A 23,188-nucleotide genomic window follows, 5' to 3' on the forward strand; every position below is an offset into this window, starting at 1 on the left:
ATATAAATTTGATTTCAGGAAAGAGTGTTACATTTTGAAATGAATACAATTCTTTCAAAAAACGCTTTGTCACTATGAACAGTAATATAAGAAAGAAGGGAAATTATATGGCTATTCAACTGACAAACATGGGTAGTGTAGATCAATAAAAACAGTCACGATATACCAACAACAACAACAAATCAAGAACAAAATACATGGGTGTGGCAAACCAACAGACACCCAACTTTCCAGGATGAGCTCACCAAACTTCTTATACCAGGTCATCACAACCTTTCTGAAGGTTACAAGCACTGGAAGCAGTTAATTCAAGGTATTAGTTATCACCTTTAAAGCGCTCCATGGCTTAGGACCTGGGTACCTACGAGACCGTCTTTTGCCACCAATAGCCTCCCACCGACCAGTTCGTTCTCACAGGGAGGGACTACTCAGGGTACCGTCAGTCAAATTATGTCGACTGGCGACTCCCAGGGGGAGGGCCTTCTCTGTGGGGGCTCCAACCCTTTGGAATGAACTGCCCCCGGAGATACGGAATATCCCTGATCTCCGTGCTTTCCGCCGTGCACTCAAGACCCTGATGTTCCAACAGGCAGGGCTAAACATACGAACTTGTGAATGATTTTTTAAATGTTATCTAATTCTGGGTTTTATTTAATTGACCAAACTAAGTAATAATTTTAATTAGCAATTTTATGATGTTTGTGTGTCTATATTTTTCTTGACTGTACACCGCCTTGAGTCCTACGGGAGAAAGGCGGTATAGAAATATAATAATAAATAAATTCTTGGGAGGAGAAAGATAATTCCACAGGGCAGGATCCACAAACAGAATTATAAACAAGGATTAGTTCCAAATCCCATTTGCTAGAAATTTAGTGAGGGACTGTTTAGAGTGTTATGCTGCTATCTTGGATTACTGAATGGAATCACTGCTGTGACAAATGTCTATCCCCTGAACAAATGAAGAAGCTGCTAACAACATTTTTCTGGAAATCAAGAACAGGCAGGTATTAGCTTTGCTTCCCAAACATGTATATTTAACTTAATCCCTTTTTCATCGTGACATATTCATTCTAAATCAACTGATTCTCATAAAATGTAAGGTAAAAATGTTTAAGGATAAAAAACAATTCTAGGCAGAAGTGGAGATTTTTTTTCATGCTTGGTTAAGCAACACTCCATCAAGGAACTGGTTTTTTTACCAGCTGGAAACTCCAATAAACTAATGAAGATTCACCTGAATATTTTGTTCCTTGCATACATGTTGAATTTATTTAATAGACTTATATAGCCAACCATCTCACATCAACGATTCTGGGTCAGAGGTTTAGGTTTAGGTTTAGGTTTAGGTTTAGGTTTATTTGATTTGTATACCGCCCTACTCCCGAAGGACTCAGGGCGGTGAACAGCCAACAATAAAATACATAAATACAAAAACTTTAAAAACCAGATAAAATCAAATTAAATCATTTTGGCCCAGACAGATTAAAACACCCCAATAATTTAAAAACAGATTAAAATTTACATATTTAAAAAGGGAAGAAATTAGGCCAAGCCCGCCTGATGGAATAAAAAGGTCTTCACAGCACGGCGGAAGGAGCGCAGATCCGGGATCCTCCGTATCTCCGGGGGGAGCTCATTCCAGATGGTAGGTGCCCCCACAGAGAAGGCTCTCCCCCTAGGGGCCGCCAGTCGACACTGTTTGGCTGACGGCACCCGGAGGAGTCCCTCTCTATGAGAGCGTACTGGCCGGTGGGAGGCTATTGGTGGTAGTAGGCGGTCCCGTAAATAACCAGGTCCTAAGCCATGGAGTGCTTTAAAGGTGGTAACCAAAACCTTGAAGCGCACCCGGAAGACCACCGGGAGCTAGTGCAGCTCGCGCAGGAGAGGTGTTACATGGGAGCGCCATGTCGCTCCCATTACCACCCGCGCGGCCGCACTCTGCGCCAGTTGGAGCCTCCGGGTGCTCCTCAAGGGGAGCCCCATGTAGAGAGCATTACAATAGTCCAGGGGGGAGGTGACAAGGGCATGAGTGACCGTGCGTAACGAGTCCCGATCCAGAAAGGGACGCAACTGGTGAATCAGGCGAACCTGATAAAAAATCCTCCCGGTCACGGCCGTCAAGTGCTCTTCTAAAGACAGCCGTGAGTCCAGGAGGACGCCCAAGTTGCGAGCCCTCTCCGTGGGGGCCAATGATTCGCCCCCAATAGTCAGTGATGGCGTCAACTGACTATATCGGGACATCGGAAACCACAGCCACTCGGTCTTGGATGGGTTGAGCCTGAGTCTGTTCCTGAGGTGGGTTTCAGCAGGTTCTGACCAGTTCTGGAGAACTGGTAGTGGAAATTTTGAGTGGTTCGGAGAACTGGTAGTAAAATTCTGACTGACCCCGTCCCCATCTATTCTCTGCCTCCCAAGCCCCAGCTGATCGGGAGGAAATAGGGATTTTGCAGTAACCTTTCCCTAGATTGGGGAGGGAATGGAGATTTTAAAATAGCCTTCCCCTGCCATGCCCACCAAGCCACGCCACACCCACCAAACCACGCCCACAGAACTGGTAGTAAAAAAGTTTGAAACCCACCACTGCTCTGGGTGGCATAAAAAAGTTAAAATGCAACAATTAGAAACAATTCATGGTGTCCCGCACAAATGATCCAGTCATAAAAAGATAACCAGCGACTGGGCTAACTTAATGTTCTGGCCTGATTATTTGCAGAGCAGACTTTTCTGCATAAAACTTCTGCACAAAATGAAGGCTCTAATCAATAAATTTATCTTATTGACTTTGGTTGGAAATGTATGTCTACGTTGTGCCTCCCGCATTCTGTTTTCTAATGTTCCCCAACTTTTTACTATTTAGTTGTTTAGCTGCATCATCTGAAAAAGATTTTCTTTTAACTATAATCTTTCCTAAGTGTTAAGCCTAAATGCTTGACTCTTTGTATTAGGAAAACAAATTACAAGGTTTTATAAGATGTGGTTATTACTAAGATAATCCAATTATTTTTATTTACTTATTAAATTTATGCTTCTGCTTCTCCCAATTGTAACTTTACCACATGGTTCTGGTAAACAAGTTAACTTTGGAAAGACTGAGAATTGGGCTATACAGACAGTGGCTAACTCAGTATCTATTTCAGAATGAACATTTTAGAATCTACCTCAGAAATGAACAAAATATTTTAGAAATGCTTTTCTAAAAAAAAAGCAAGGCCAGAATAGTGTCCACTATGGGTTCAACATACATTTTCCTTATATAACCTGAATATTAAAAACACCACAAGAAAAATAAGAGAAAATAATTTTAATTTAAATTACTTTGATTCCCTTCCAATTCTTTTCTTTCAAGAGGTGAACAGAGCTAAAGCTAACATTGATTTTCTGTTCCTCTGTATAACTTCTAAACTGTTATTTAAAGAAACTGATAGATGTTTCCCACAAACTTAAGAAAGCTCCCTAGATAGCATGGCCTAGGAGACTTCAGTGGCACACTGACAACTCAGATCCTTGGACTGAGGTTTATGTAAAAGGTTTTCATCTCCAGCCAAATATGATCAGTAGATGGAGTATTGCTTACTAAGTTAATCAAGAGTCAGTGCTAAGATCTATCCTGAAGGTTTGCAAAGAAAATGAGGCAAAACCCCCACAAAGCAGTTCTGTTTGGCTTTTCATTTTAATGTCTGTAAATCAAAGCTTCTCACTCATTGGAGTCATGACTACTCACAATTGGAGTAAATCGCTTGAAACCAGTTGGCTGTCTCTGCTTCTAAGACAATCCTGGGTATTGTAAAGGTTGATTATCGAGGTTGTTTTTATGCTTATCTTCAAATTAAATATACTCAAACAGAAGAATAAAGAATTCTGGCATAATGAAACCATCACCAAAAGACCATCTTATATACGTTTTTCATCTGTGATCTATACAATTGCTCCTCAGGAAAAGTCTGAAAATTGTTCCATGCAAAAAGCATGTTTGCATCGTAATAGTTACGATTAGTTTAGCCACATCTGTATTAGATCCACCCCCTCCTGGTTGGTCAAGGTTTCCAGGGAGAGGGTTTGGGTGATGATTAATTCTTCCTTGAGTTAAGGGGTGGTTCTGTCAACTCTCAAGGTGACAGTGGTGTGCTCCCTACTAAAGGGGCCATCACTTGGCCCAACCAATTTGAACAGTTTTCATCTGGTTTGTAGGGAAGGTAGTAGAGAAGGTGGTTGCACTGCAGTTTCAACAGATCTGGATAAATATGAATCATATACAAAACATTTTACACACACACACACACACACACTTACTCACACTCAAATCAATAGCAAAGCTTCATAAAATGGAAAAGAATATGAATTACTGATGGCAAAGTCCACAATTCCCTATTAGAAACATATTTCCATTGCTCTTAATCTACTGCCCACCTTCCTTTGCAATAGAATTCTAATCAATCTTCACTGGTCAAAAATTTTCATCCTGTATCTAAAGATTTCAAATTTCATCTTATACTAGCCTTGCAGGAATAAATTAGTCATTCTTGAATACATAATTAGTTCTGGCCTGGTTACACTGACAATCACATGGAAAGAAGCTTTGAGTTAACGTGTAGTTCAAGACTATGCAAGAAGACATCTTTGCAAATAGCACACCTAATGTACTTTTATTACTCCTTATCAACTATAATGTAAACATAAATTATATAGTGTAGAAAAATTACATATTAATAGTTACTGTTGAAAAATAGTAAGCATACATAAGATGTCCAAATGAAATATAATTTTGAAATTCTTATGCGCTGATAAATGTTCTGCTATCACCCTCTTTTCTCAGAGTGGAGGCAGAATATGAACAAGATGATCCACAAGTCTACCGAATTCAACAGGACTTGACAGACATATATATCAGGAACTGACAATTTTCCAGACCTTCTGTATTTATGCACTATCATATGATGACCCACCACTGTAAGGTGTTCCCCCACTCCCTAATGGGGATTATCTTTTACTTGATAAATCCATTTCAATGAATATTTTAGTACATTAATGAAATTACAAGTTGATTTAAATCACTAGTAAAGAGGCTTGATTTAAATCAACTCAATTTAAATCATAACTTATAAAGAGCAACTTTCATCTCTGTCCTGCAGCGGCTCCTACTCTGACCCACTGTTGACTCACCAACAGTCCCATTCACTTTAATGGGACGGCTAGTGATGCAGCAGTGAGACAACAAGGTGAGGGATGTGGCGGGCAGTAGGTGAATTGATGCCCGCTAACAGGCGCTGTCATGATGGATCTGAAATGATAGGTGGTCTTTAAATGTAAGAACTCATTCTTGCTGGTAGTTAGAATCTTCAATATTATAATTTGCAAACAAAATGAAGGTTTCCTATTTAGCTTGCAGAGCTTGGATTTATTGAATGAATTTACCAAAAATGTAAATATTGCAGAACATGCAACTTCATGCTACATAACTAAGCTCCATTTCATGCTGAATAAACTAAATTATTAATGTATCTTAAATAGAAAACTATCTTTAGATAGATTTTTACTCCAAAAGCATTTTATTAAAATAAATTTTATTTTAAAAAGTCCGATTTAAATATTTTTTTTAAAAAAATCTGATTGTTTTGATTTTTTTAAATTATCCATTTTTATCCATCCTGTAATGAACTGAATCAATACACAACACTTAAGAATCTGTCTTATTAGATGTGCCTAACATTTACACTTGATTTCTTTAGATGTCTAAATAAATAATGTTTTAAAAAATCATATTTGTGTACAAGCCCTTCACCCTGAAATGATTAGACTAAAAACCATTCATTCCCTGTGAGTTATTGGGAAGTTCTACCTAAGGTTAATTAGTCATCTCAGATAATTGTAAGTACTCATGGAACAGTTTTCTGCTGTTCAGAAGATCTGATTTCCACAGTTTGATTTACAAATTACCCACATTCAATTTCAATTCTGATTTCATCCAGTGGCAGGCATTTACTTAGCTCAGCTATTTGTCCACGATCATATCCTTTCAGAACTTTATATCATTCACATCAGCTGAATGTCTAATTTATTACTCCTTTTAATTTAACAAGCTTAAAAAGAAAATGCTAGCTTTTACATAAACCTCTTAGTGGCCTTTTACTGCTATTCCTCAGCACAATAATTAGTATGAATATATCTAACACTTCCACTTTTATACAATTATGTGAAATTGCCCAGGTGTAGATTTCAAATGATAATTCCTATGGTGCTTTCAAATCATAAGAAAACAAAAATATGTACATGTTAACTGAAAACAGCTTTCCATTTTACTGGCGGTAACATCTACCTCTTGGAGGCTGCTGTCATATTCTCTCTAATGTACTGGCCAATCCAGGACAAAATCATTACGCAATGATAATCTTTGAAATGTCTCATTTGATCATCATGGTTATGAATGCTTTATTTCTCATCTTTTAAAAAAATGGTTCAGATAAAAGAAAACCTGGAAGTAGAGCAGAATTAACAATGATATTTTCAGTAAGTGTTTCTGCTACTGAGTAGAACACTGGATTATGGCCCTCCTGCAGTTGTCAAATGTCAATCTCTGAACACCTTAACTGCATGTTGGGGAATGATAATGCCTGTGCTCCAATATAACCTGCTCCAGCTCCTAGAATTAAATAGGATGATCCCAAAGCTTCCCTCACCACAATTTATTAAATGAAAACAATAGATGGCTAATTAACATTCTAATTCAAAACAGTCCATTTTGCTTCTCTTCTAGTATACATAGTAGTTGTTAGTCACAAGGCTTCACGGAACAAGGAAGCCAAATCTGAGGTAAAAATTGAAGGCAGCTATTCCAGAACTTTTGCAGACTTTAGAACAACAAATCCCACTGCAAAATGAGAATCTATAAATATAGATTAGGACAGCTGCTTATAAATCTACACAGCTTTCCTTGATTTAAAATTGCAGTCTTCCAGATCGGTTGTAAATGCAATGCCTGTCCAAAATAATTTCATTCAACAGAAGCCTGAACAGAGAAGACACTCTGGTAATCTCAGAGCAAATCATGCTTTCATGTCTTATTTCTAAAAATAGTCTGTAAATTATTTTTAAAATATTATTCTTAATTTACCATGAAAATGACTAGCTTTCTATTTTTATACAAAGAATCAAAACAAAGAGCAAGTTACATAAAGCTATGTGACAAAGATCAAGGGATACACTATTTTCTTTCCAGTGTATCCATGTCAGAGTCATTCCAAAGCCTATTCTGCTTGTTTTCTATTAAACTTTAAAAAAAAAGAACTGTCAAAAATTGTAAGAAATGCATATACGTGGATGTGCTTCTCTCAAAAGGCTGTAAAAGCTTTTCCTTTGGAAGAAAACCATTCCAACTGTATTTTATTAATATTAATTTATTAGTTTTACAAAATATTTTATTTATTCCAAATATTACTTAATTCCCATATTTAAACAAGTAAGAATTACATTGCAATATATATGAGAACTGATTTAAATTATTAAATGATAATGGAATTATTAAATTATGATTACATAATTAATATTTAATAATTAAAATCAATGAATATTATGAGAGCCAGTTTGGTCTACTGGTAAAGCCTAGAAACTGGGCTGAGTTTCTAGTGTGAGTTCTAGTCCTGCTTTAGGCATGAAAGCCTGGTGGGTGATTTCGGTCCAGGCACTCTCTCTCAGCCCAACACATCTTACAGGGTTGTTGTTGTGGGGAAAATAGGAAGATGAAGGAGTATTAGCAATGTTTGTTACTCTGAATTATTTATAAAAATAAGAAACAAAATTTAAAAATCATAATCTTAATGAGAAGCAAGCAGCAGATTGGTTTGCATAAAATTTCTCAAATGCAGAATTAAGCAAAACGTAACTATAATATATGTTCAGCCATTATTGGGTTTACACATATATAGAAAGGTAAGAATTCATAGCAGGAAGTAAATAACAGGGCAATTAACCTTATTTTCAAGTTCTTGCAGAGAATAATAATTGCTCTTGACCAATTCCCTAGCTTCTTTATTCTAACTCAAATTTGGGTTAAAATGAATGGCTCTGTCAGTCAAATTTAACAGATAAATTTTGTAAAAGCAAAGCCAGGCTTGATAGGACTGGTGAAATTTCTCAGAAGTTCAAGCCCAATTTGGGACTGAAAAAGATAATGACAAAGAGATAAAACTATCCTACTTGACTTCCAACAGAGGTAAGACCCTCTTCATGTCAGGAAAATATGTATATGTGATTTCATACAGGGCATTCTTAGGTTCACACCAATTGTACAAAATCTTGTCATTCAAAATCATGTGCCTAATTACATGAAAAACACATGTCTATTGGCCAAAAGGAATTGGCCAAAAGGAAATAAAAGTACTCAAATGAAAAGTCATAATTGTTCCTAGATTCAAACACATTTCATAAAGACATAAATATCACAAACATATATTGGACTGGAAATATTTAGGATCTTCAGGAAGGACAACAAGGGGGACAGATTTAGTTTCTTGGAATAACAGATTCGGAGAAATCTCCATAAAGGCACTAATTAATCTAACAGCTTTCAGTGTAGCATCACAGGAATATATGGAGCTGTCATGACAGCTGAACACATTGTAGCCCTGTTATCTCGAAACCTTGAACTGAAGAAAGTGAGTGTACACTGTGTATCATTTGAACAGGTACCAACTGCTTATGCCAAGCACATATCATATATAAGGCTACTTAAGGTTTTATTCACCATCAGCCATTCATTGGAATAAAAATTCTAAATTCTTGGAATAAGAATACTAAACAACCCCACAACTTTTTAAAACTGGTAATAAAATTCCTTATATACTGAAATTACAAAGGAGTAAAATGCAGTAAATAAAAGAAAGAATTATGATATGTAGGAGTTTGAACAATCTGAATATTTTATATTTGGCTGGGCAATGCTTTATTTCAAAAACAAAATGCTGTGAAGCATATGGAAACACAAACTCTGCATCTGTTTGCAAGGGGGCAGCTAAGAAATCCTAAGAAAAGATGTGCCTACTAACACAGCTGCAGAACTATTGCTGTTGTGCTCTCACATGCTCCTAATTGCAGTTCAGCCCTATGCTGCATAGCTTTCTGAATGTTCAATGTTATAATTTCAAAAGACTATAAAAACTCTTACAATTCTTCAGTTCGATTATATAAAATATAACTCTTATCCTAATATATTCTTCACTGATGAAATATTTATTTTTTACCTCACTCTTCATGCTAAACTAACAAATAATTTGCTGTTTGATAAATTCACTAAATTAGATTCAAATTGCACAAAGCAGTATTTATTGCAGTTTTTACCATCAGGATCTGAATACAGTTTTGATAGAAAATGCATCTCAAATAAAATAAAATAAAAACAAAAATCAGTTTCAAAGCCACAAGCCAAATGAATGTTATTATTGTTGTTATAGTATCAAAATTAAGATAGAACAGCAATGTATTAAATAAAAATTCAAAATTACTTGACTTGCCTTCTTTGAAGATCTTGTTCCAATAAATTCTGCCAACATCGTTTCCACCAAGAAAGATAAGGTTGGAAAAAATCAAGAATGTGGTGGATACAGCTGCCATTGCTGCATGGAATCGACGAATCCCTCTTGGGGATAAAACCCGGTTCTAAAAAGATAAAAATTAAAAGACAGCTTAAAACAAAAGCTAGCAAAATTTTAATGCTGGATTAACTGATGTCTATTTGTTGTTGCCAGATTAAATATTACCTGGATGTTGGCACTGTGTTAAAACATTCCAGAAATAATTTTCAGGTGAAAATTTGTAATATTCAAAGTACAGTGGCTTTGTGAATTGTATTTAAATGCTTCTAGTTCTGAAAGTTGTCTTTAGATTAGTCTGAATAGCAGTTAATTCAAGTCAACCTGTGTGTGTGTGTGTGTGTGTGTGTGTGTGTGTGTGTATGACAGAGAGAGGGACAACGATATTTTTTTCCCCCTCTTTGGCAGGAAGTTTACAAATTTGTAGCTTTCTTTGTTGAAGCAAAAGTCTTATTTCGCTTTTTCTGCATTTTCCTATAGCAATAATACTTTTTTATATGCCACTTCACAGTGCTTCTCTAAGTGGTCTATAGAGTCAGCATATTGTCCCAACAATCTGGGTCCTCATTTTACAGACCTCAGAAGGATGGAAGACTGAGTCAATCTTGAGCAGGTGAGACTAAAGCTGAACAACTGTGTAAGGGAATCATCATTCTGTTTCTCCTGACACTTTTTCAACACTTGCTTTATCTTTTAATCACCAAATTGAGTGCATTACAGTTTTAATTTATTATTAACTTTTTATTTGATAGAAGATAGCCCTGAATACAATTATTCTCAAATGTTCCTATCTGATGTGCTATAGATCTCAAATATGTCTTAATAATGTATATTGATATTAAATATAAATTCTTTTTGAATTTTAGGAATACATAAGCCTGTTTCTAATCTAGTACATAGTTTTAATAACAAAAATCAAATAGCAGAATATTCACTATCTTGTTTTGCCTATAACTTTTCCATGGTATCTACTTGCTTGGCAAGAGCTAACCAAGTTGATATGCTCTGGAACCCCTCAATTAAACAATGCCATCTAACAGAACCTAGGAAACCTTCCTTTTCTGTCATGGCCTCTGGTATAAGATAATTACAGAAATTATTGTGATCCCCATCCCCAGGGCACATCACAAGGCCCTGAAAATCTAGATATACTCCCAGGATTTGGGGGTAGTGCGGATGTGGCCCCCTTAATAGACATGTTTTTTATATTGTTGGATGGATTATCTATATGTTTAATTACATTGTAATATGCATTTTTATATTCTTTGTTGAGAAAGAGCTAATAGAAGCTAAGCTCTAACAGAACTGTCATTATGAGAGGTCCCAGTTTGTAGCCTGTGCCATAAGCAGTGATAACTATTTATTCATTTTTAAATAAACAGATAATTTAATTTTGGCCAATTTTAATAACTGCCTCTGTGATAAAAACTTTATATGTCAGAAAACTTGCTCTTAAATGCTTAAAAACTGCAAAGAGCACAAATAGCTGTTTTAATCATACGCATTCTGATGTTTTGAATTGTGATGAAAATGGAAGGCTTAGGATCTCATAGGAAAGAAACACATGAGTATAACAATTTGCTTCAAATGTGGAATGTCTGCAATTCTTGGAAGTCAATGTACAGCATGACTCAGCACTGCTTGAATGAGAAATGGTAGTGAATATTTGGCTATGGAGCCTTTCCATCAAAACAAACTGAATGCAACCTGGAATTTAAGCAAAGGATGTGCCTGGCTGATAGAAAAGATGTTGCATATGAATATCATCTGCCAACTTCTGAGAAAGGTCTCAAAAGGGCCATGCCTAATGATATGCCAGAATACAAATTCCTTTCATAGTTTTCCGGGAACTCCACGAACAACAGAAAAGGCAGCTTCTGTTGGAAAATATGATTTCATGTGTTCTTTAAATATCAAATTCTAAGGTAAAAAATGAATGACAACCAGACTATGGTACTCTTGTGAGTAAAAATAGCACATTATCTTTCATCAGATAGAAATTCATCTTTCTATCTCCTATGCCCTGTATTGTTATGATCCAATTTTTGGGGATATTAGTTAATCCAATGTAAGAATATTTTGTGGTACCTAGCAACCACTAATAAGGGAAAGAAAAGACAAACCCAGACATTTATTATCAGCTATTGCTGACTCCTAGCCAGGAAAGGAGAAGCAGTCCAGTTTACAAAGGATGGCTGTGCAGTATCTAGCCACATTAGTGATTTAAGATTAGCAATCTACATCAGTACAATGCCACTGGACTTTCCATGTACTGGCAAAATATTGTAACCATGAAAATCACAGTTGTGCAACAACTCCAGTGCTACCTGCTTTTGTTTTGCACAAGAACTGTAACAGCATGATATTCTCAATCATTGTGCTAAATTTAGCTAAGTTTCTCCAGCTGTCATATTTCAAATACACATACTGATTTCTTTTCCAAACCCTGAACAACATATCAACAACGTTGATATAGGAATGCTAAAAACAGTCATTTTTTTAAAATTGTAAAAAGAAAAATGTGTTTGAATGCCTTGTGATGTGCAGTTGGGCAGGACATTTTTAATTAATTCATAAATATACCCATTTAATTATCTTCTAGGATTCCACATTTCATACATGACAAGCATAAAGATATTTATTAGTTTTGACTATGTTACCAGAGAAGAAGTAGTAATTGACTAGTAATTAGGGATAATTGATCATAGAGCAAATGCAAATATCTCTGTAGTTTAAGAGTCTACAACCTCTCTGTTCATTGCAATGGGTAGTTTCTTAAAATCCAAACTACAGGTAGTCCTCAAATTACAACAGTTCATTTAGCAACTGTTCAAAGTTACAATGGGACTGAAAAAGTGACACGACCATTTTTCACACTTACAACCATTACAGCATCCCCAAATGTCCTGTTCAGTAAGCATTCATAGTTATGATACTAATGAAAAAGTAGCTGCACAACCAATCCTTGTATTTATGATCTTCATAGGACTGTAAAGCAAAGGAAAGCTAAAGTAAGACCAAAACTTTCACTTAAGAGCTGTGGTGGCGCAAGGGTTAGAATGCAGTACTGCAGGTTATTCCTGCTGACTGTCAGCTGCCAGCAGTTTGGCAGTTCGATTTTCACTGGCTCAGGGTTGACTCAGTCTTCCATCCTTCCCAGGTTGGTAAAATGAGGGCCCAATTTTTGGGGGGCAATATGCTGACTCTGTAAACTGCTTGGCAAGTGCTGTGAAGCACTATATAATTCAAAGTGCTATTGCTATTAATAACTGAGTTATCAGTCCCACTGTACCTAAATGAAGACTATCTGTAGCAATTTAACAGAATAACAAAGCTCATGCAAAACCATCCCCACGCCCTACCAATCTGCAAAGCTGGAAAGGTTGGGGAACTCTGATCTATTGGACAAAGGCTTAGGGTTTTTTCCTCTAAAGCAAAAGTCATGAAAAGAATTCTAGAGAATTTTCAGCTGAGATGAATTTCAGCCAACCCTTACATTACTCATCTTTATGCAGCTTTGCTTGTTGCTCATTTTTTATATAACTTGCTGAAGGCAACTCGTCAATTACAGAATTTCTTCTGTCAGTGGGCATAAAAGGAGCCAATTTTCTCTCCCACTGCAACTCTCCACCAAGCTTACTGAAAATCTGGTAGTCCCTTCTTTCTAAACTCTTATGGCTTGTTTCAACAACAGATAAGAGTAGCTAATGGTGCAAAAAGAATGGTTATTTCTTGATTCTCCTAAAAAAAGAAATGCAAAAACAGCAACTGAATTCTACCTTTGGATATCATTTGTGGGATCTCTTCCTAGTTTACTTGATATTTTACAGCGATATATATTCTTTTGCTAATTCCTACTTCAGTCTAGTTTCACCTCATCTCCAGTTTTTCAGCCACTATCCATGAAATTTTAACATGTACTGCTTGTGGCGCCATGCAGCTGTTTCTTCTTCTTTGCTAAACCAGGATTAAACAGTTCACCGCACAGAAATAGGAGGATAAGAATGCAGGCCTAACCCGCCAGCCATCAGATTTTCTATTAATAGTTGCTACTTGTTCCTTTCACAAGACAAAGATGCTGATTGATCACCTACACCATTAACCAGCATCTACATGTTTTAAAATGATTAAACAAGGATCCATTTTACATCTTTTGAAACATTTCAAGAGAAAAATAAATTATTGCTATAATTTATTATCCCTGGTCTTTCTCAATGGCTGTGATCATATAGCATGACTGACAGAATCAGCCATCTCCACATTCAATAGACTGCCTGCGGTTGCCTAGTATCACATGAGCAATATGATGACGCCAAAGGCCCAGGCAACTGAAGTATAACCATTTTCCATGTCCTCCAATTACCTTTAAGGAGGTTAAGAAGCTCTCATATCCTGCCTTGTTTCCTCCAACACCTTCCTCCCAAGCCACTCCCTTTAATGGCTTGACAGGGTCAGCACTACTGCAAAAGAACTTTTCATTTACATTCTTTTCATTCAAAGAACTCTTCATTTAGTGATCAGTGTTGGGACTGGTAACTCAGTTATTAAGCAAAAGTTATGATCTTACTTTAACTTTCCTTTGCTTTACAGACCTATGGATGTTATAAATGCAAGGATTGGTTGCAACCTAGAACTAAGGAGAAACTTTTTGACAGTAAGAACAATCAATCAGCGGAACAACTTCCCTTTAGAAGTTGAACATGCTCCAACACTGGAGGCTTTTAAGAAAGGACTGAAGAACCATTTGTTGAAAATAGTATAGGGTCTCCTGCTTGAACAGAGGGTTGGATTAGAAGACCTCCAAGATCCCTTTCAACTCTGTTATTCTGTTAAACTACTACAGGTGCTCTTCATTTCATGATTACAGTTGGGACTGATAACTCATTAAGCGAAAATTATGATCTTACTTTAGCTTTCCTTTGCTTTACAGTCCTATGGAAGTCACAAATGCAAGGTTGTGCAGCTACTTTTTCATTATCATCATAACTATGAATGCTTACTGAACAAGACATTTGGAAGTTCAAGCAGGGACAGAGAAGAGTATGAGCATATATTTCAGTTTTAAGTTACTTGATGGTGATGTAGAGTGGAATGACTTAGCATTAATTGATCAGTTCAGAGAAAGGCTGGCCAATGAACTGAGAGACGAGCTAGTGAGGCAAGAAGCCCAAAATACTATGGAAGAGCTTTTTCAACATTGTGTAATTATAGATGGCCAGCTGGAAGAATTGAGGCTAGGGAGAAACAGGAAAGAAAAAAGAACCTACAATGTCTTCCCCATACAATCCCACCCAACCCAGCATGGCAGAACAATGAGGGCAGTATGGGACAACCAAAACAGCAAGGACTATTGTCCTGGACACATAGCTAGATCATGCCCAATAAAAGAACAGCAGTGATCACAATAATAAGACGCAGAATTTGTAAATCAATGGAATACAAAGCCTATAATTGCCTAGCTCAATCCCAGATAATGCCTGGGATTCTCCCAGGCACCATTCTCCCCTCCTCAGAGCTCCAAAAGGTGGCCATCCACCATTTGAGAACTCAGCCAACCAAGAACATTAAGTAGGCAAGCATACTTAATTATTTCTATTATTGTTACTTCAGATTCTGAGCAGAAAGTGGAACTTTCTGCTCTTGTAGACTCTGGTAAAAAGGTAAAGCCTTTCACTCAGCTAGTTGTTCCTGACTATAGGAGGCGATGCTCATATCAATTTCAAGGCCATTGAGCCAGCACTTTCGGAAGACGTATCCATGGTCATGTGGCCAGCATGGTCTCATGGAATGCTGTTATCTTCCCACTGAAGTGGCACCCATTTACTGACTTGCATTTGTATGCTTTTGAAGTGCTAGGTTAACAGGAGCTGGAGCTAGGATGGGAGCTCACTCCATCATGTGAAGCTTGAGTCTTAAACCAGAGCTTCCAGTTTTCCAAATGACAAGCCGTGTTTTAACCACTGAGCCACTGCGCCACCCCATACACTTTGGAGAACTACTAATTTCATAGGTATAGAAACAGTTCTAAAAAGTACTCAACCTGCTCAGGAAGTTTTCAGAAAACACACGTCAGATTTAATCCTAAACTTAAATACGATTCTTAGAAACATGAAAAAGAATTAACTTACAATAAAATTATGGACAATTGGAACAGAAACAATCCTCTTCACTCCATTTTCAGCTGTTACTCCAAGCCAATTAAGCACAGCCCAGGACCAAAGATAGCTATGGCTTCCATGCCAGTAACTTACAAAAGCAAATGTGATGGCAGTCGAAAACAACATCTTAAATATGCTGCAATGAGATCCTCCCATTGGGACATAAATATACCTGCCAGAGAAATTAAAAATAGAAGTAATTAGATATAAGCTTTCCAAGAGTTTCTTGTTTTTATTAATGATAAAGTTTTCTCTTGACTAATTACTTGACATGTTATATTTGCAATCCACTCTAGTTTCTCAAGCAGACCAAATCATAACATTTTTAACAAATGTCAAAACACTTTTTTCCCTGCAGATGATGTACCACCAAACTCTTGTCCTATATCACTTTCAGTGGACCCACAACTGATCTGTGAGCCTCTACTTGTTTCTTGTTTGGAAAAGTGGAGGTAAATCCAATCTTTTTTTTTATGAGAAAAGTTCTTTTTCTTGTTTTAATGAAGGTTTACACTCAAAAGTGCCACTAGCAAAAGTAGCAGCAGCCACTTTTCCTTGTTTGCTGATAGTTTTTGCCTGTTTTCCCACACCTCTCTCCCTCTTCTCATTTCTACAGCATCCTGCTGCTTTGCATGAATATTCCAATGAAAATGAATTCTTTTATCCAAATCCTAGCTATTATACAATCTCCCTCCTTTATTACAAATAATTCAAACACTTGTTAACTAGATTTTTAAAATATTATTTTTCACTAGTGCTGTGCGTATACTTCAGATTTGGACTAGATGATGAGAATGCAGAATTAAGGTTTTTTTTCTTTCTGTAACTCATCAAGGATCCTGATAACATGGCATTCTGCATTTTCTTAGTCTTAAAACAAATTGGCAGGGAGAATGGCAAAAATGGGATAACTTCTGTAAAAAACAATTACAGAATACAGGGCAAGTTAAAAAAGAGTGAAATAGTGACACAAAGATCGCTTGGATTGCCTCTGTGACTATGTAGCACAGATGGAGGAGGAAGCTAACCACCAGAATGCAAGAACACAAGTGAGTGGTCAAACAAGGAGACCCAAGCTCATTGGTAGCTTCACTTTGCAATGAACAAGGACATACATTCAATTTCAAATTCAAGCTACTAAGATTGTTGGCCGAGCGGATACAAAGGTAGCCAGGGAAATGATTGAAGCCTGGGAAGCCATCAACACCCCAATCAACAAATAAAAAGCCACACACAACCAGGCACCACATAAATACTGCACATAGAATAGTTCAAAGCACACATTCTGGTAGAAAGAAGTTCCCTAAGGATGGGCTCCAGTATGAATCCGAAAGCTCAGAACACTAAACCTCTGGTCCTGGTGTCTGACTCAGATTGGATCCTGCAAGTTTATCCTGCAACATGTATATTTGCCTTCATTCATGAAAATAGTTTTTTAAAAAGCAGGTAGGGACAGGTAGCCTGGTTAGCAGCAAGAAAGATATCCATGAAGACATTGGCATATGTGGTTGCCTACTGTAATGATGCTCAGGTCAATAATTTAAAAAACCCTTTTTTAACCATCGTAGATACATCTTTTCAAGGCCATATATTAATATTTTCCCTCTGCAATACTGTAAAGCAGATATAATAAGATTCCATACCTAGAAAGACTCTGTCAGTGCAGAAAGTGGGAAATGGAATCAATGACTCACATGCTTCTAAGCTGCTTTTTCTGTGAGCAAGCCAGACATGGAAGTAAAACGCCCTATATTAAAAGGTATAAAGGACAGTCTAGATAGCTTTATCTTGACCCATTAATAATGCACCACAAGTTGCAAAATTTGTTCTGAAGTCATACAGCAAGCTCATCAAGGAAAAATCTTTTGTCCAACCTTAATGTTTTATACTATAAAGTTGTTTACTTCTTCCATTTTATTTCCTCTATTTTATTCATACATGCACTCAGACAAAGACTGTAAAATAGTACCAAATAGAGTATATAACTTTTATAAAGAATGTTTTTATGGCGTTAGTTAATTAAATCAGCTATCTTAAATTTACATAAATTATCTAGGCTGTATACAGTATACCTGGATACTTTGTTGTACTTTTCTCTTTCTTCTGGTTACTTAGCTGTAATAAATTTTGTTATGTTGTGTTCCTACCCCTGAATCAAAAATATAGTATGAACATCACATTTACCCACTGATGATCCAGTTAATTTCTTCTCAAACTGAGGAAGGGCAGATCCTTCTTCAAATATGGTAACATGCTTGATAAGTAAATAGGTACAATGCTATGCATTTTTGTATCATTGTAGAGATTTCAAGCCTGCTAAAATCAATGGAAGTTTTTAATGCTATTAGCTAGTACAGTAAATCCCTCAGAGTACAATCTTGGCTCTTAAATGATCATTCATGTTCATTATTTTCCATGAAAAACATCTTCTAACTATAGCAAAAATTAGCCTGCTTAACATCAGAGAACACCACTACTATTACTGCACTGATGAGACTATACCCGGGAATAGGCTAAAAACAGCTTTAATTAAAAACTGTATTTTCAATTATGGTCCAGTTTATATGACATTGACTATTCCTCCCGGAGTGACTTCTCAGAGGAAAAGGAATCCATTTCAGACTTTTATTTCTAATACATGTAGTTGATTAATTGTGCAGGCTTAATTTTATTTTGTTTAAAAAATGTGGAGGTGTGTCCTTGCGGGGACATGGGTAAATTATTGCCAAGAGCCACATGATAAATGTGGCTCTTGACACTGACAAAGGGCAGGATCCAGCCTAAAGACTCTGAAAGCAAATGTTGCATAGCTTTTGGACTCAGAGCAATTAAGTTAAGCTGCAGATTTAGACTTAATAATTCTTACCCAAGTTATCAGAAAAATGCACATTTTTCCATCAACAAATGGTGTATGCATGATATAGTTTAGAAAGTAGGTGTTCACACATAAATTCAGCAAGTCAAAATCACAATATTTGCAATATAATTCCATGTATCATATTGAACCTTTTCTGGAGATTCATAAAATTTATTTAAGATTTATTCATAAAAATCATACACAGTCTTAATCTGGTCAGATTCTAGGAATTATAGTATATAGTGCATTGTAAATATATACTTTATATTAAACACACACAGAGTACATATATTCTTCATGATGAACTTCCTTGAAAGGACAAATTGATTTTGAAGTCTAATATTATGACTACTAACATTTGAAAATATAAGCCAATTCTTCCAAGTGTTATGATGACACAGTGTGTGTGAAGTTGTAAAAATTGTGCTGTAAATATTTAAACTATAATAATTCATAATGTAGATTGATATCACTTTCTGTATAAACATATGAGTGAAGATTAGAGATCATATCCATACCCACATATTCTCTGACTGATTATGAGTCATCAACATGACCTAGATAGATTTTCTCCATGATGCTTTGTCCCTAAGTTTCCATTGGTCTTCCAATGATGCACTCATAGCCCCTGTAACTGAGTTCATCAACTTCTCATCCATTTCTGGTCATCCACTTCTCTTTCTGGCCACCTTTCCCAACATTAGAACCTTCTCTAGGGAGCTATCTTTGCATATTATGTACAAAACCTACATATTCTTATCTAAATAAAAGCCATGATGCCAATTTAAAATGTAATTGCAATGCCACAAAAATAACAAACATTTTAAAGTGTTAATTGAAAATGAGACTAGAATTTGCACTGATTGCCTATACCACGGGACTTTTTTTTACAACTACATTGCTTCTTTTTCAAAACTGGGCAGCTTTTTAAGTCATCTTATCTCCTGCCAGCAAGCTGTTCCAATTAAAAAGTACATCATAATTTTAATTCACTAGATACCCATTACTGAATTGGACAGATTATGTAAATATTACCCTTCAAATCCCTGCTGTATCACAAACTTAATTTCTGAAAAAAGTTAAGAATGACATTAAATGGAAACTTACACATTCAACAACCTCTTCCAATTTCTTACAAAATCCAGGAAGGATGAATAATATCAGCAACAGCATAACATTATAATTCTTGGAAGAATTTGCTTATACCTTTAAACTCTGTTGCTTAATAACTATAATTTTAGGCTTCACAATCCATTGTTCTTTCAAAGAAGCTCATTATGAAGTACTGTGCATTCTTGTAATTTTGCTAAACTTGTTTTTGCTATCAGTCATCATTATCCAACTGCATCTTCGTGTACTTTTAATGCTCTTCAGTTGACAATTACAATCCCCCTGAAGAGTTAATGAGCAGCCCCTGTTCACTCCTACCATGCTGAAGATACAAATAAAGCAATACTTTCTTTGCTTACAATACAATTATTGACATCACAAAGTCTAATCTGCCTACAATTGATTCTATGTGGACAGATACTTAATGTTGCCAATTCACATAAAAGCCTCCTGATGTGATGTTACCATTTTTAATTTCCTTTGTATTCTTAGCACTGTTGTGCTTTTGCTTTTGTACGGGACTTGTTTTACATGATATGTTTTCTATGTGAGCTATTGAGAGTCATTTTAGTTATGGTGGAATAAAAATATGGGTAATACATACACTGAACATATTAACGTAATATTAGAACATGGCTACAGTGTTGCTAGAATGCAAGGAAGTGTTGATGTATTCTTTACAAGCCAATTCAAACTATATCTGATTATAGAACAAATGAAGGGCGACAAGTCTATGAAAGATATGAAAGGATTAATGGCATACACCCAGGTCAATAAAACTGTGGCTATGAATACAAGTGAAAATTGTTAATCTAAGACAAATCTAAGATTAGATGTGTTAATAGGATTGTATTAGTAATAAGTATAGCTCAATCATATAAATATTTCCAGTGTGGAGATTATACTACCAGATACCTGTGAAACAGAAAGATAAATGATACATACTGTACATGAAAAATTTCAGAGCTTTTAAGTGAATTTTTAAAAAATATGACAGCACGCTTCAGAATTTGAACAGACAAATAAGTATACTGCAAGTAAGCAGAAATCAAAATGAAGTTTTCAAAATTCAGGGGAAACATTTATAACTCTTAAAATGATAAGATGGCCATAAATTAAATCATCCAATAATTAAAATCTTCTAAAAGTATACATATTAATAAGCTATTGGATATCTCTTCTTGCTTCCCCTAGCCTTTGCATTGACTAGAATTAAGGGGAGGAGATGAAGGAAGAAAAGATCAACTGGACCCATGCTTGCATGCAGAGTGGGCCTCTCCTGCGATAATTTTTTTTAAAAAAATGACCTCTTTAGTTGATCAAACAGTACTCTGTTTTTGTGGTTATGTAATAACTTCACAAACAATTATTACAGTTTGTGAAGCTGGACTGAAAGCTGTTGCTTCCCTGGTTATCTAAAAATGCAAATCATCTGGAAGCTGTAGTAATGAAAGCCAAGGAATGCAATAAAAATGGGACTGAGATTAAATATAAAGAAGTCCAACTAAGGACAAGAAATATAGCAATTAGCCTTAGAATTGATAATGAAAATACTGAAGTAAATGACAGCTTTGACTTTTAGGACTGATTGTTAGCAGCAAAGAATCAGTAATTATGAAACACATTGCAAACTATGTCCATAGAAAAAAATATAAGATGCCATGATATGTCTACCCAAGAAAAATTATAATTGTGCAGAAAATGGTTTGCCCTCTGACATCATGGAAGCGAAAATTAGACTTTGAAGAAGTAGGATAGATCAAGTATTGACATTTTTGTTCTTTGACGTTGAAGAAGACTCTAGAGAATACCATGGATAGCCAAGAAAGCAAACCAATAGACTACTGAAGAAATCAACCCATGATTCTCTCTTGAGCACAAATGACGAAGCTGAAATTATTATATTTTGGATACAAAACCCTAGTCTTCTTGGTAAGTTTATAATGCAGCAAAAGGTGGAAGAAAAGGGAAGAGGACCAGCAGCGAAGTGGATAGACTCAATTACAGAGATGATGGATGTACCATTGGAAGATCTGTAAGACTAGAAAAGGAAAAAATGATCCTAGATATATTTTATCTCTGTGATTGCTAAGAATTAACTAGGAGTTGATGGCACATCCTCAATATAATCATTTCACTAATATTATAGAAAATTCTAAACTAAACTTAGAATCCGCTAAAAGTATTTTTCTCTAAAGTCATTTGCAAATGCTCAACCTACAAACACGATTTAAAGAAAATATTAATGGTGAATCAGATTATTAAGAGGATTTATTAATGTAGAACTAAGAAAATAACTACTCTGAGTAGTAGTGACTTTTAAATATATTATGATGGAGTATATTTTCTTCCATCTTGGAATATATTTTGGAACACACTAAGTTAGTTAGTTAGTTAGTTAATTAGTTAGTTAGTTAGTTAATTTATTATTTATTTATTTATTTATTTATTTATTTAATTTATTAAATTTATTTGCCACCCATCTCATTATCAAGAAGTTAATACGCAAATGTTCCTAAGGGATCAAATAATTCATCATTTAAGTGTATCATCATGTTAATGACCTGTATTATTTTTTATTTTTTTGGGGAAGATGGTAATATCCTCAAGCCTAATTCTTCAAAGTCTAAGCACATAACTTCATTGTTTCAAAATCCATACTTTTTGAGGAGAATGAAAGCTTTAAAAAGCTGTGTGGTTTAGACTGGATTTGTGGTGCAGAAAATTCTAACATTGGCACCTTTAACTCAATTCATCTGTCTCTGATATGTATTCAGAGCTGCACCTACTTTGTAGTGACAAAAATAAAGAGGGTTTTGATTGCTTTCTTTTCCACCATGCCCTACAGAGAAATCACAGTTGGCCTGAGGGGAATGGATTTCTTCTCCTCAACCCAAACAATTATTTATGAAGTTTCATTTAGCTCAAGTCCATGAAAATCTTTGGAAGATGATCTGCAAACGTATAAGAATAATTTGGAGATAATAAAAATGGCAAAGTGATTCTCTCTCATGATCAGCTGTAAAAATTAGTTACAGTGAACCTTCATATCATAATCAGACTATGTTCCATGGTTGTTGTTTTTTCTTCTTAGTTTTTGACAGCTGTATTATAATCCACTCTTAAATCTGAGGCCATAAGAAAGGATTACTTAAGACAACTAACCTAAAGCTTTTAAGCTAGTTCTCAATATCTATGCATCTGTCAAACCACTTCTGAATGTAAATGCACAGGAATAATCCCATTCCCATCCCTAACTCAGCAACGTAAACAGTAATGCAAGCTACATAATGGTGTAGATACAGCAAGGAAGAAACAATCTGTATGTCAACATACAGCAGTAACTATACATTTTAGGGTTGCACAGCTTTAAAAAAACAATCAAGAAGAGGGAGATTATTACAGTAGTCCAACTGTCTTCAGGTATTTATGTTCAAATTTTTAAAGAAAACAGTTTTTATATGTGTTTCTTTTCCCTT

The 23,188-nt window shown here is 35.7% G+C and overlaps 1 protein-coding gene across 6 annotated transcripts in view; it reads right to left on the minus strand.

The window, feature by feature from the left end:
- The window catches only part of HHAT (hedgehog acyltransferase), a 158,036-nt gene that overhangs the window by 36,325 nt on the left and 98,523 nt on the right, over positions 1–23,188 (minus strand). For all 6 annotated transcript variants that reach the window (XM_034427740.3, XM_087883203.1, XM_034427739.3 and 3 more), the window contains 2 exons: positions 15,713–15,914; positions 9,507–9,651 (listed from right to left, as the gene is read on the minus strand). In XM_034427740.3, the coding sequence (XP_034283631.2) occupies positions 9,507–9,651; positions 15,713–15,914 (347 nt within the window). The remainder of the gene's footprint in view (positions 1–9,506; positions 9,652–15,712; positions 15,915–23,188) is intronic.

Source organism: Pantherophis guttatus, chromosome 1 (genome assembly GCF_059756535.1).
Source record: "Pantherophis guttatus breed Tessera chromosome 1, ASM5975653v1, whole genome shotgun sequence".
In the NCBI taxonomy this organism is placed as follows: domain Eukaryota; kingdom Metazoa; phylum Chordata; class Lepidosauria; order Squamata; family Colubridae; genus Pantherophis; species Pantherophis guttatus.